General features: G+C 39.6%; 1 protein-coding gene across 1 annotated transcript in view; it reads left to right on the top strand.

Annotated features, from left to right (window-relative positions):
• Positions 1 to 5,094: 5,094 nt before the first annotated feature.
• The window catches only part of Mmp3 (matrix metallopeptidase 3), an 8,756-nt gene continuing 640 nt past the window's right edge, over positions 5,095 to 13,210 (top strand). The window contains exons 1-9 of the mRNA XM_008829944.3: positions 5,095 to 5,257; positions 5,949 to 6,190; positions 6,284 to 6,432; positions 6,882 to 7,007; positions 8,402 to 8,566; positions 8,724 to 8,868; positions 10,222 to 10,355; positions 10,723 to 10,882; positions 12,160 to 12,263. Coding sequence (XP_008828166.1) covers positions 5,153 to 5,257; positions 5,949 to 6,190; positions 6,284 to 6,432; positions 6,882 to 7,007; positions 8,402 to 8,566; positions 8,724 to 8,868; positions 10,222 to 10,355; positions 10,723 to 10,882; positions 12,160 to 12,263 — 1,330 coding nt within the window. The 5' untranslated portion in view covers positions 5,095 to 5,152. The remainder of the gene's footprint in view (positions 5,258 to 5,948; positions 6,191 to 6,283; positions 6,433 to 6,881; positions 7,008 to 8,401; positions 8,567 to 8,723; positions 8,869 to 10,221; positions 10,356 to 10,722; positions 10,883 to 12,159; positions 12,264 to 13,210) is intronic.

Below are 13,210 nucleotides of genomic sequence, written 5' to 3'. Positions count from 1 at the left end.
GCTTCCAAATGTTTTTCTTCAAAGCCACTCATTTTCATCTCTTTACAGTTTCTCAGGAGGCGCTTCTTTGCAAACAGGAATGGAAACTCCTCTTATTGACATTAGAATCCTTTGGTGGATGTTCTATGCAATCCCAGGGTCATTCTCTGAGTTAGAAGCAGAAGAACATTTACTTCCACTGTCGGATGAGTCCTCTGAACTATTCATGAAGTTCTTAGACGGCAGGGTAGTATTGACCGAGATCCGTGTTTACCACTGTCTTCAGCTGAGCTTTGATGCACAAGGCTTCTGATAATTTTCACAAATGTTCATCGTAATTACAGGAACAGTCTTCAGACTGAGAGAAACACTTTTTCTTGGTGAATTTACTTGTGTCACCATCTTTCAGAGCATTTTCTGTTCCGAAAACAAATTGCTTTCTTCCTACTATCTGGAGCAGAGCTGTTTCTTTGAGGATTTGTTCTGGAAGTTCAAGAGCATGGCAGCAGCATGGGTCACCTCTGGTGAGGGTCCTCTTGACTGCTGGATGACAGACGACATCATGGTGGGAAAATATACAAGAGAAAAGATCATATGGCAAGACAGAAAGCCCAAGAGCTTGAGTCATTAGACTTTGGTGTGTGTGTTCATGTATGTAAGCATGTGTGTATGTAAGTGCATATGCGTGTGTATATATGGAGGCCGGGGGTCAATGACATGTCTTCCTCAATTGCTCTCCACCTTGCTTTTTGAGGCAGGGTCTCTCATGAACTTGGAGGTTGCCAATTTGACTGGATTGGCTGGCCAATGAGCCCTCCTGTCTGACTTCACAACCCTAATTAGAGGCACACGCTGCTGCATCTGGCTTTTTTATGTGGTGCTGCAATCAGACTCAGGTCCTCATGTTTGCATGGCAAACACTTCACCATCTGAGTTATCTCCCCAGGACCCCACTAGATTTTATAGATTTTTTTTTAAGAGGCCAAGCCATGTGGGTGCAGATAATTATATTTTTCTGAGCTGAAGAAAAAAAAAGTCAAGAGCCCTAATCATGCTAGTCAGGTGCTCTACCACTTATCTGTCCCCTCACCTCCTTAATCTCCCACTCCATTCTAGTTCACTTCCTAATTAGAATATTTGAGAGTTGTTGTGGCAAACAAGCATAAAAATCAGCATATACAGTCCAAATTTAACTATGAAAAACACATCAAAAGACCTGTATGCAATGTTTATTCTACAAATTCAGATGGGACTACGTTGATTCATTAAGATTTTTAAAAACTGTTTTATTTATTATTTTTATTTTATGTGTATGAGTGTATTGCCTGCATGTATGTGAGTGTACCAGTGTCATGCAATGCTGCAGAGGTCAGAAGAGGGCTTTGGATTCCCCTGGAACTGGAGTTAAGGACAGTTCATAGCTGCCATGTGGGTGCTGGGAATCAAACCCCAGTCCTCTGCAAGAGCAGCCAGTATTCTTAACCACTGACCCATCTCTCCAGCCCCCTGATTCATTAAGACTTTTATCTAGCCAGCAAGATTTAGAGCTTTGGGGAAAAAAAATCAACGAAATTTCATGAATTCTCATGATCAGCATTATGTAAAAATAACACATAGGTATAAAAATAGAAGAAAGTAGAAGAAAGAGTACATGAAGTTATCAGGAAAAAGTGATGGGGAGATATGGGAGGAGTTGGAGGGGCGGGAGTGGGCATGGATTTGATCAAAACACTTTGTATGCATGTATGAAATTCTCAATAAATTATTTAAATAAAAATATACAAGAAAGTACACAACAGTGGTAGCTGTTTTCTTCCTTATAACATGACTATGAATAATATATATTTCCTTCTTTCTAGTTTTTGTATATACTCTAAATTTTCCATAATAAGCATATAAATGTTATGTTTTGCAAAAGCTTTTCCTTCATAAAGGAATAAGCCCCAAGCACCACAGTTGGAGACCTTCCACCAGCAGGTTCAAGCTGATCTTCACACAATTTTATTTTCAGATTTCATTATTGCCCATAGATTTCAATGAAAAGAAACTGCTTCTCATTTTTCAGAAAGGCCCTAGTTTTTTCTTCTCCAGTGTTGGGAATCAGACCCGAATCCTCATGTGTGCTAAGGAAGCACTCTGCCACTGGCTGCATCCCTTACCCTAGGTGAGGAGCTTTCTGAACTCTGCTTAATTGTTTATTGAGTTCTGGGATTATTTCTCATGTTCAAATCAGTTTAAACTCTCTTCCTGTAATGTTTTTGCTGGTATATCTTTTTTTTTTCTAAACATTTTTGCTTAATACCTGCGCAATGTTTGCCTTATTTCTTACAGTCGAGGTCATCTTGTCTGGAGCCGTCTTTCTGTCATTCTTTCATTTCTTCCTTTTTTCTCTCTCTCCAATGTTTCAACAACACTCATTTTCATTTGCTACTTCCCCTTCTAAATTTATTTAACACTTTAATCAGCCAATGTGAACTCTTAGTCCGAGTGTTTCACAGCATTTCAGATTCAGACAGTTGATAAATTAATGTATATCTGGGTGATGTTTATCACTGGCTGTAGCAAAGATCATGCACTGTCCTGTCTGGTTAGTCACAGAGGAGTGTGACAACAGGAAGACAGTTACTTTAAGGCCAGTGAGATTTCTCAGTGGTTAAAGATGCTTGCTACCAAGTCTAATAATTTGAGTTTACTCCCTGGGATCCACAGGGTAGAGGAGAGAACTGGCTCCCCAAAGTTGTCCTCTGACCTCCGCATGTGTATCCAAGGGACCATAAAGAAACATACACACTCACACATACACATACACACACTTACAGTCAATTAATTAACTAACTTTTGGGAGAATTACAAAACAGTTTTTGGAGTATTTGTAGAATCTGAGAATTCAGAATTATCTGCATGGTTTGTAAATTTTTTTACTTTTAATTTACTTGTTAGATTTTTTCAGTGTGCCCTTCATTCATTAATAGTAACATATTAATTAGTTATCTAAGCAATATTTTAAGTGTATACTAGATGCCATGTGCTGTGCTAAATACTAGGAAACAGAATCAACCAAGATGAGAAACTTAGTGCAAATTATGGGCAACAGACAAACCACCGGGCTACAATCAGTGTGAAAAAAAGCAAGAGGCAGGTGCAGGTGACACAGAAAAGCACATAACTAAAGCCTGACACTCAGGAATGGTGTCTCAGGGAACTGTCAAGCTGTTATAAACATGACATCGTTCTATCACAAATCTGCAGATTTGTATTTATTTCAGGGACAACATGGGTGTTCTGCCAATCACATCCAAATGACTGGAAATCACAATATCTTTCGCTGTCCCTCTAAACTTTAAACACACTAAAACATATTTTAGTGATAATTCCAGAGGAAAAAATATGAACAAAAACTTTAAAAGGAATCGTAGTTGCTGTTATATCCAGGACCCCTTGTCCTCACATCAGCATCTGTCGCAGCCTGGGCCATCACACCGGACCCCTTGTCCTCACATCAGCATCTGCCACAGGCTCAGCCAGCGTCCCAGACCCCTTGTCCTCATATCAGCATCTGGTACAGGCTCAGCCAGCATCCCGGACCCCTTGTCCTCACACCAACGTGGATAAATATTTTCCTCCTTTTTCAGTCAAGACAAAATATGCATTGACTCTAGTTTTGAACTGTCCTTAGACAGAACCCATAGTGGAAATGGAGTCTTAAATGTGACATGTGGCCTCCTGCCAAATGACCATTGGGCATCTGCTTTGCATCTCTGTCACTGGAGATCTAATCATCAAAGAGCAATCATATCATATTTTTATACTACTTACCGATGCTTATCACATACAAAAATAAGACAACAAAAAAATGTGAACAAGAGGCAAAACAGGGAGTGCAAAGCCTACACTTACTAAGCAACACCTGTAAGTGCTTTAGTTTGTCAGCTAATCTAATTCTCACTCCCAGCACACTGTGCCCTTTAGCAAACGAATAACAGACAAGCAAAGAAAAGTGAAGCATTATGTGGTGATCATGGGAGAGCTGGGGAGGTAGGCAGGAACAGGTGGTGGGGGTTAAAGAAGTTTAATGAAACCTGTCCTTTGAGAATGTTTAAGGACCTCACGGCAATCATGTATTACACACCAATAATGTGAGCAAAACTCAACAAAGAAAAGGAGAGAGAGATGAAGCAAGGGAAGAGGAAAGGAGAGGGAAAGAAAAGAACAAAAAAGAGAAGACTTTTTCCCAACTTCAAATCCTCTACTGCATGACACAGGTGCGTTTACCTACATGCAGGCAATACATGCATACACATAAAATAAAAATAATAAGCAAAAAATATAGAAAAAATCCTCTACTGATTTGAATTTAAGAACAAGAGAAAGATTGAAAAGAAGAAAAAAGTACGAGATAAAATCAGGACATTTTCAGTCCAGTAATTCCTTTCAATTCTACAGGTCTTTATGGAACAGCCATTGCAGACCTGTCACACTTTAATACAGAATTAAAACCAACCCTAAAGATAATGTCTTTCTAACAGAGGCTCTTTGTCCTTCCCATGAGCTTTTCCTTCTTAAACATCAGCAAATTCAAACAGAAATCAACTGTAGTTCTTTCAAATGGCTCAATTTTTTTTACTTCTGTATATCATACCCTATACTTGTAGCGTGTACTAATAGACTGTGCAGAGTATAACTATATAGGTGCAACTTTTCCTTACTTACATATTATTATTTTCCATTTTAGCATGTGTTCTTCCTAAAATGAAATGCTTTTAGAGATTCTGCATAACTTTGACTTTTTTACCAAGTCAGTCCACTTTTCTCTAACTTACAAACATTAAAATATCTACTGAACTATAGTCAGTTTTTCCAGAGGTAAAAACAAAACAAAAAAAAAATATGCCCCAGTTTTCTCTCCTGCTAGGACAGGAAGCATTTCCTGGTGATTAATCACCGTTTAGCCTTGCAAAACTGAGAAGGTTCAGAGAACTTAGTAGGTTGTATCATCTGACTTTGAATTTTGGATTTTTGGAGTCTGTCCTGGTCCCTTGGGATGAAAGCAGTGATGAGTCACTTTGTGGGTGATCTACACAAACATTATCGCTCTATAAAAGTTGGGCTTCAGGGGATGGATCTAGAGGGAGCTAGGCAGAGAGCAGCACAGAGCTGAGGAAAGCCAGAGGAAATGCGGAGTCTTCCAGTCCTGCTGTGGCTGTGTGTGGCAGCCTGCTCTTCCTATCCACTGGATGAAGTTGCAGGGGATAAGGACACCATCATGGAGCTTCTTCAGGTAATGTGTGGAAACAGCCTCAGGGCTCATTAGCAGGGCACAGTGAGGAGCCACCTCTGCCCTCAGTGGACTAGTTTCACACTGAGTGGTAATGGTTCAGGAATGGAGACTTAGAAGCTATTGGGTCTCAGTATCACACTATTTGAGCGCTTCCTTTTGTGTAGAGGAAACAAAGCCATACACATTGGGTAATGTTTGTTCAAAGTCTTCGCAGCAGTTAAGGAGTTTGTGACCAGAGACACGTGAGGGATAAAGGAAGGGTGTGTGAATTGTGCCCTTTCAGTGTTTGAATCCAATGTGATTTTAGTTAAATATCTGTAGTGCTAATATCATGTTTACATGAAGGGATTGTTCCTCGCAAGCCAAGTTCTTGTGAGAAGTGGAAAACTGAGGAAATTAAATAATTTACCTGAAATAGACAAATAGGTCCACAAATGTTTCTTTTGCATTTTTTTTCCTACCTAAATATCTCTGAATGTTTTTACTTCATTTTCATTGTTTTGATGGAGCACATCTGTGATCTCAGCACTCTGAAGGCAGAGGCAGGAGGATCAGAAGATTGTGCTCCTCCTGGGCTATACAGTGAGATACTGAAAATTAATGAATTAATTAGGTGAATGACTGCAAAAGCCACAACTAGCAATAGCTAAAATTCATAACCATGACCTAAAAGCTGTATTTATTCCATTAGAAATATCTAGAAAACTACTATGGCCTTGAAAAAGATGTGCAACAGTTTAAGATAATGGACAGTAGTCCTGTTATTAAAAAAATCCAAGAAATGCAGAAGTTCCTGGGGTTGGAGATGACGGGGAAGCTGGACTCCAGCACCATGGAGGTGATGCACAAGCCCAGGTGTGGCGTTCCGGATGTTGGTGGCTTCTCTACCTTTCCCGGCACGCCAAAGTGGAGGAAAAACCAGGTTACTTACAGGTAATGGATCCAAAGTTTTCACATAATACTGAAACTTTATAAGCTGCATCATAGCAACAAGCATTGCCTTCTTTTTCTTTTTTTCTCACCCAGGATTGTGAACTACACACAAGATTTATCGAGAAAGGCTGTAGATTCCGCCATTGAGAAAGCTCTGAAAGTCTGGGAGGAGGTGACTCCGCTCACATTCTCCAGGATTTATGAAGGAGAGGCTGACATCATGGTCTCCTTTGCAGTTAGAGGTAAAAACCAAAACCCCCAAACCGACAACAGAATACAACCAAAGTAAAACAAAACAAAAAACTACCTGAAATGTACATGCACCTTGTAGTATTTTATTGGAAAAGGTTCAAAAAGAGATGCTAATTACCAATTGTTCCAATATCTTTTTTAAATAATAATTTTATTGATTCTTTGAGAATTTCATTCATTGTATTTTAATTATATTCAGATTCCCTCCCCCACCCCCTCTCAGATCCCCCCTCACCTGCCTACCCTTCACTTCATGTTCTCTATTACTTTTTTAAGGCCTATCTAGTTTGATCTGTGTCCCCCAAATTCTCTTGGGTGTGGATCCATCCCTGAGCCTGGTTGATCTACCCAATATCACACCTTTAAGGAGAACTGACTCTCCCTCTCCCAACAGGTATTAACTGCCAATAGTTCATTAGCTATTTTTTTTTTCTATCAGAACATGGAGACTTCGTCCCCTTTGATGGGCCTGGGGGAGTCTTGGCTCATGCCTATGCACCTGGGCCTGGGACTAATGGAGATGCTCACTTTGATGATGACGAACAGTGGACAGAGGATACAACAGGTGAGTGTTGCATCCCACAGCATGAAAACTCCCTATAACCAATGATGCTGAATTTTCCATGGATCAGGGATCAGCAGAATATATTTTTGTTTAAATCATTACTGAATGCATTTTCAGATGTTTAAAACTTTAATACTGTCCTTAACAATTGTGGATCTTGTGTGAACTATGGGTCACCATTATTAAAAATTGTCTCATTATATCAGACTTCAGATAAAGACTAAAATATTGTACTGACTGCATCCTAACATGTGCTCCGGATATGGCTCATGTAATTCCCCCACTTAATTTACTTCTTAAACCAGAAATCATAATTAAATTCCAGAAACGGGGGAAGGGGATTTTACTCTAAGTTAACATTTTTCTAACTTTGAAGTTAAGAAGATTGTGACTTCTGCAAGAAAACGACTAACTCCCAAATACAATGTCCAAACTGTCTAGATAAAAGAGTGTTTCATTGTTCATAACTTTGGAAATTAACTTACAAAGTTTTCAAAAGCATTGACTGAAATAAAATCTTATTACTTCTGAGATTTAACTGAGATATATAATAAAAATATAAACAGAATAGTTGTGAAAAATACAAATCTAACTTTTGCACTGGATAAAATTCATGGTTTGATGGAATTAACATCTTCCTTCTGGGGCACAAATGAGAACATGCCAGGCCCACGAGATCCACAGGTTGTGCTCGCAAGGACTCACATCAATCATAATCACCTACACCTTCAAATGTCAGCACTGTGGGGTTTATTTCACATAATTATGACAAAAACGTGTGAATAGACCAGTGTCTGTGTGTATAAAATCTTTTATGACAAATGCTTGAACAGGTCATGTCTTAAACCAATTTTACAGAGTCTATGATATCCATCATTAGTCATCGTTTTGGATAATGAGACTGAAAAATGATGCAGGCAAGATTCCAAATAGAAAGTAATAGGGTTGTGATCGTTTAGGATTTCAGAATTGAGATGAACACCCAGTGATTTATCTGAGACTGCAGTTGTCAAAGCCAACCACACATTTCAGCAGGTTTAGCTCTTTATGAACAAAGAGGTTTGGTTCTGAAGTGAACAATGGGTAACAATGCTCACTCCATTCCTGAGCACAGTGCAGAGCAGCTGCTTCTCCTGGAGTGACGAAACTCTTGAGGCCAGAGAAAGGGACTGTTAGAAGTGTCTGGATATGTTAAAAATGGATTTCAAGTGTGAGTCTTAAAACATATTTGGATTTCTATTGAGCATGCCATCAGTCGATTGTTCAATGAAACAAGGCGAATAAAACTCTGTGTGTGTGTTTCCAGGAAGTAAATAAGTACAAAGCTCATCTGACCTGTGTGGCATACATGTATTTAAGGAATGAGGAGCTATTATTTATTATTTCTTCAATAGGGACCAATTTATTCCTGGTTGCTGCTCATGAACTTGGCCACTCTCTTGGCCTTTTCCACTCGGCCAAGCCTGAAGCTTTGATGTACCCAGTCTACAAACCTTCCACAAACTTGGCCGGGTTCCAGCTTTCTCAAGATGATGTGGATGGAATTCAGTCCCTCTATGGTGAGTGACTGGGGAAACAGAGACCTTGTGGCTTTGTGGTGATACACATGAAGTATCTGTGATTAAACTCAAAGTACTTGAGATATTTGGGAAGCATAGAGTTGTCAGACTGATCATATTTCTCCTGATGAAGTCTCCCCTAATGTTTTCCTTGTAGGCTCTCCGCCAGCCTCCAGTGATGTCCCTGTGGTACCCTCCAAGCCTAGCTCTCCAAAACCTGGGGTGTCAGCCATGTGTGATCCTGATTTGTCCTTTGATGCAGTCAGCACTCTCAGGGGAGAAATCTTGTTCTTTAAAGACAGGTCAGACTGAAGAATTATTTGTTGCTACCTATTCTTTGCATGGAAAATGTTAGAAAGGAAAACAATCAGGAAATTGATAGGTATATTTAAACAAAAATAAAACGTCTCCTGGCTTGAAACTGTTAGAATCTGGAGGTGACCTTTCCAAGTTTTCTTAAAATCACCAAGTTCATTTTTGAAGACTGGATGATTTGATTCTTGTCATTGAATTATTGTTCCCAAATGTTCTAAATCACGATTGCTTTCCAAGGCACAGGTAGATCTTTAGAGTCTGAATTTTATCTTTACTTCCTTTCAAAATGATACCATCATTAAGCGTCACATTTTATCGGTTAACTCACTTACTTCTAGATAACTACGTCTGTGATTTTTTTTTAAAGGAGTTAAGTGGGTAATGAATCCTAGAACAACCTAAGGAATTTTTGGCAGTTGATGACGGCTAAGAGGTAGAAAGACAGTGTCTTACAGCATGGGACTCTTTGTGGGCCCAGTGGAATATTAAGGGGAATTTGGGGGCACAAATCAGGCTCTATAGGTCATATTATGTGTATAAGACAGCATATAAAACTGGGCAGGGGTGAGGGGAAGGTGCAGATAGGGGAAGAATTCTAAGTACCATCAAACTATATTGTATGAAAAAGTCACAAAAATTCAATTAAAAAAAAGAAGTAAAAAATGAAATAAATGAAAAGAAATGGAGTTAAAAGTTTTGGTTCCCAGATCTCTCTATACACATCAATAGTCAAGACAGAGAGAGAGAGAGACAGAGACAGAGAGACAGAGAGAGACAGAGAGAGAGAGACAGAGAGAGACAGAGAGAGTTGTATGACCCAGGCTGGCCCAGAACTTGTAATCTTCTTACCTCTTTCCAAATAAGCGTGTGCCACCACACTTGGCTTCAAAACTGTGTATCATCTAGTATTTTTCTGTGAATGGACAAGAATATATGGATACAGAACATACATATACTGTGCATTTTTTAAAAGTCTGAAGGATACTTTAGCTATATACTTTTTGCATATGTTATAGGTAATTAAAACTTATACTGAGCTAATAAATAAACTAGCATGGTGGGTAACTTTGCTTTTATAGACCTTACTCTAGAAACCTATGACAGGTCTGTTGCAGTCCTAGAAAAAAAGAGAGGAGGAAGAGGAGGAGAGAAAGAAAAGTGGATGAATGAATGAATAAGTCAATCTATTTTCCTAGTGGCAGTCTTCCTACTTTTCCCCATCATCCAGCCCAGACAATAAGGGAACGTGGGTGGGCAGTGGGTGAAGCAGGACTGAGAGGAAAATGCACGAAAGAAGAAAGTCTGTTTTCAATGGTCACTTCTTTTTACTCCTATTTCAGGCACTTTTGGCGCAAATCTCTCAGGACTCCTGAGCCTGGATTTTATTCGATCTCTTCATTTTGGCTGTCTGTTCCTTCAAGCATAGATGCTGCATATGAAGTCATTAGCAGAGACACTGTTTTCATTTTTAAAGGTAATTATTGCATAAGCATCACTTTAACTCTCCAACAAGAAGATTAAAAAGGATTAAATTTTCTCTACTCTGTCAAATTTTGGATACTAAGATAGCCAAAGGTAATAAAGAATCACACAGAGCTGGTGTGTCACTTATATTTTACAGACTGGAAAATGAACTCAGGGAGATACATTGCTCAGAGTTGTAAATTACTTCATTTGGCCTTTGCTCCTTCCTCCAATTTGCAAATATGTGTTAGATGCCCACTATAAAGCTGACAACTAAATCTAAAATTCAGACTTGCTCTTTATGAAAACAAAAGATGATAAAATATATATCTAAACTAAAAAGAACCTTTAACATCACTGATTTTATTTGCAAACAGGAACTCAGTTTTGGGCCATCCGAGGGCATGAGGAGCAAGCCGGTTACCCAAAAAGCATCTACACGTTGGGGCTCCCTGTAACAGTCAGTAAAATTGATGCAGCCATTTCTGATAAGGAAAAGAAGAAAACATACTTCTTTGCAGAGGATAAATACTGGAGGTAAGATGCTGTAAGAATGATTTTTTTAAAGAGCCTATTAGGAAATTAGTTTCTCTCTATAAGAACAATCTTCCACTGCCTTAACCTCGCTTCTCTCTCAGGAGGAGGACAGGGACTTTGGATAAATGTGAGGAGGGCTTACTGTGAAACATCATCTTCCAGTGGACATTTCTTAAGTGCCCCTGTGTAGAGCCCCATGTGCAGTGACTCGTACTGCCATCTGTTTTGTCCCTACCTCCCTGGAGCCCTCATCTCTCCTCTATCTGCTCAAATCCTGCTCAGGCTTCAAGTCCTGGCTTAAGTCCTTCAGCCTTCATGACGTCGTCATTGCTGGACTTGAAGCCTGTTAGCCTTTTCTTTCTCAGAGGGAAGATACCTCAAGAAGCAGCTGCAATGTGCTGCTCCTTCTCTGTACCCCGAGCTCTCCTCATTGCCTCACTGCTTTTCTGTGTCTTTCCTTCAAGGAGGAAATCTGAGCTCATCTATTCCCTCTGCCTAAAGATGACAGGGATAGCATCCTATCTTATGGTTCCAACTCAGGACTCGTGGGCTGATTGATTCCTGGGCTGTCAGTTCAAATGCTGAGATCAGTGCTGAGCATCCAGCATGCAGCCCGTGTATAAAGAACACCCTTGTGTTTCCCTTCTCCACCAGTCCCTTTTCCTAATGCATTGCCATAGAAAACTTAAATGTAGAGTGTGGGGAAAACAAGTAGAGACAGGAACTGGAAATTGTATTTTTAAAAAAGATTTAGCTTTTATTTGTGTGTATCTGTGTGTATGTCTGTGCACGTGCGTGTGAGTGCCCACAGAGGCTAGAAGAAGGCATCTATAAGATTCCTTGAAGCTAAACTTGCAGGCTGTTGTCAGCTACCCAGTGTGGGTGCTAGAAAGGACTCTTAACCACTGGGCAATCTTTCCAGCCCTAGAAATTGTATTTCTGATCAGTGACTCAATTCACACATACATATGTGTACATTTATATGCATATATGAATGTATATTCCTACCTTCACGTGCTGTGTCAGGATAAAGATTCTTTTTTTCCATGTGTAAGAAATAGAGTAACAAACAGTATTACTATTGTGGGATGTTGTCCCTCTCCCCAGTGCAGCTGTGCTTTTAAGAGCCAAATTTCACCTTATTAAAGTCACACAGTGCTAAATATGCTTGGCATTTATGTGAACTTGCAAAGTTTACTAGAATTCCCCATAACTTATGAGTTTGTATAGCACTGCCTCTGTGCGCTTCTGAGCTAAACTTTTTTCAATTCTTGCAGATTTGATGAGAGGAAACGGACCATGGAACCAGAGTTTCCCAGGAAGATAGATGAAGACTTTCCAGGAGTGGGCTCAAAGGTGGACGCTGCCTTTGAAGCCTTTGGTAAGAGGACACTTGCTCTGTTGGCAATGCGGCCCTTTAAATGCTCTGTGGTATGAGAGGGAAGAAGAGAATGGAATGATATATTTTTGTATTTTTTATTGAATTTTTGTGTATTTCACATACAACTCCTTAATCATCTTATACCCCCTTCCCCATCGGCACCGTCTCATAGCCCCTCACTGGATTTCATGAATTTTGTCATTTATGTTAAGGCCTATCAAGTCAAGTTAGTATCCCCTGATGTTCCTCGTGCAAGTTCATCCACTGGGGTCTGAGACTTGAACAATTTTTAACAGTGGGTTTTTTTATTTTTAAATGTCAGTACTTCCCTCTATCTCCAAAATTTCAAATCACTTAAACTTTTGTGGCAATTACAGCACTAATCTAATGAGTTGTTCTGAATCACGGAGCTAACAGAAGCTTCTCTATTTGATGCACACATGGAAAACCAAAGTCCTAGGAAGTTATTTCTTCCCATCTAGAACTGTCTTTCTTGAGCTGTGTTAATGCAAAACCCCCATCAGTGATGGGGCTGCCTTGTCCTCCACCCCATCCTGTTTCCACTACTCAATAAATATCAAGGAGAGTTTCTCTGTCATTCCTGACTTAATGATTGACCTAAATACTTGTCTTTCCATGCACCCAAAGTTGAAAAACTATGTTTTTCCTATGCAGTGGAAAGGAATGAAATCTGGTGATCTTTATTGAAATGGAGTGCCATGTTCACACAGCAGGAGAAGGTGTTGTGATAAAATGACTGAGCTTCTCTGGAGCCAGAAATAGCCCTTGGACTACAATATGGCAAAGGGGAAGAGGCAGGTTAGGAAGAAAGAAAACAAGAAATAGTTTTCAAACAAGCAGGGGGATGTTTCCTATTTGGAAACACCCTAAAATGTCAGAACATGGCTTAGTAATAATGTGGAGTGCTGTCTCTTCCTCCCACTGAG

The sequence above is a fragment of the Nannospalax galili genome, unplaced genomic scaffold (assembly GCF_000622305.1).
Source record: "Nannospalax galili isolate Female #2095 unplaced genomic scaffold, S.galili_v1.0 scaffold1750, whole genome shotgun sequence".
NCBI classification, from domain to species: domain Eukaryota; kingdom Metazoa; phylum Chordata; class Mammalia; order Rodentia; family Spalacidae; genus Nannospalax; species Nannospalax galili.
This window is presented reverse-complemented; position numbering and strand designations above follow the sequence as displayed.